Source organism: Lucilia cuprina, chromosome 4 (assembly GCF_022045245.1).
Source record: "Lucilia cuprina isolate Lc7/37 chromosome 4, ASM2204524v1, whole genome shotgun sequence".
Taxonomy (NCBI): domain Eukaryota; kingdom Metazoa; phylum Arthropoda; class Insecta; order Diptera; family Calliphoridae; genus Lucilia; species Lucilia cuprina.
Window position 1 is genome coordinate 9,537,735 of NC_060952.1, and position 1,065 is coordinate 9,538,799.

Here is a 1,065-nt window from a genome sequence, read left to right on the forward strand (position 1 = left end):
GTTTTCATCGCTCAGATCCCTCTAAATTGTTTACCGCTGCCGAAAGTGGTGAATTATGGTTGTGGTCTCAACATTCCTCACTGGGTGTCGCCAGTGGCATGGAACCCTCCAGTACGGATAATATTAATCCTTGGCTTAATGGTGAACGTGCCAAAAATCGCATTAGTGTGACTTCGTTAATATCGGATTTACGCAAATCAATCAATACATTTGATTCACAAAGTTCGAAAATTATGTGTGGCAGTGATAGTGAAGCGTTTTATTTTGTTGATAATATTTTGTAAGGAAAAAAATGAAGAGAAAAAGAATTTTCAAATACATAGTCTTAGTTCGTAATCTTTATTAATTTATGCAGTGTTTTTAATAAAACTTTAAAATTTTTATAAAAAGACCTTTTAAAAAGTATAAGGATTTGAAAAATCCTTTATGAACGTAGCAAGTGTCAAATTAAATGCCACAAAAAGATAAAAAATACTTTAAAATGTTAATTTATAAAAACTACCAGTATCAAGAATTTAATCTAAAGAATCAAGCAGTTTGCACACTTTATTCAAGACTCAAGATTAACTCAAGACTCAAGAATTATTCAAGATTCAAGATACTCAAGAACTGTTCAACATTCAAGATACTTATTAAAATTGAGATAGTAGTAAAAGGTAAGTAATTTTTAAATTTAAAATAATTTTGATACAGATTGAAACACAACCAAGATTTCTTATGAAATAAATGACAATTAGCGTATATCGAATTTAATAATGAAAACTTTCTCAATATTAAAAATGTCAAATATCTTTCGTTAAAGAGTGAAATTTGTATAAACTAACTTTTGGGAGAGTATTTGGTTATAGCTTTCTAACGATCCAATAAGGTCTTATCACCTGACACAGTCCTTAATGTCTTCTGGCAGTCGTTTAATAAGTTAAGAAATATATGTACTACTAAAATTTACGCATTGCTCGGACTTCTGCTGGGATGCTAGTGTTGTGATGACGTAAACGCTGGTATATTTCTGTTTCTAGGTCTTCATATATACAACCTCAGTCCCCTTTTTCCCAATTTAAAGCT

The 1,065-nt window shown here is 30.5% G+C and overlaps 1 protein-coding gene across 1 annotated transcript in view; it reads right to left on the minus strand.

Moving 5' to 3' along the window:
* The window catches only part of LOC111675790 (protein PFC0760c), a 4,370-nt gene extending 4,207 nt beyond the window's left edge, over positions 1 to 163 (minus strand). The window contains exon 1 of the mRNA XM_046950009.1: positions 116 to 163. Coding sequence (XP_046805965.1) covers positions 116 to 163 — 48 coding nt within the window. The remainder of the gene's footprint in view (positions 1 to 115) is intronic.
* Between the last annotated feature and the right edge of the window lie 902 nt (positions 164 to 1,065).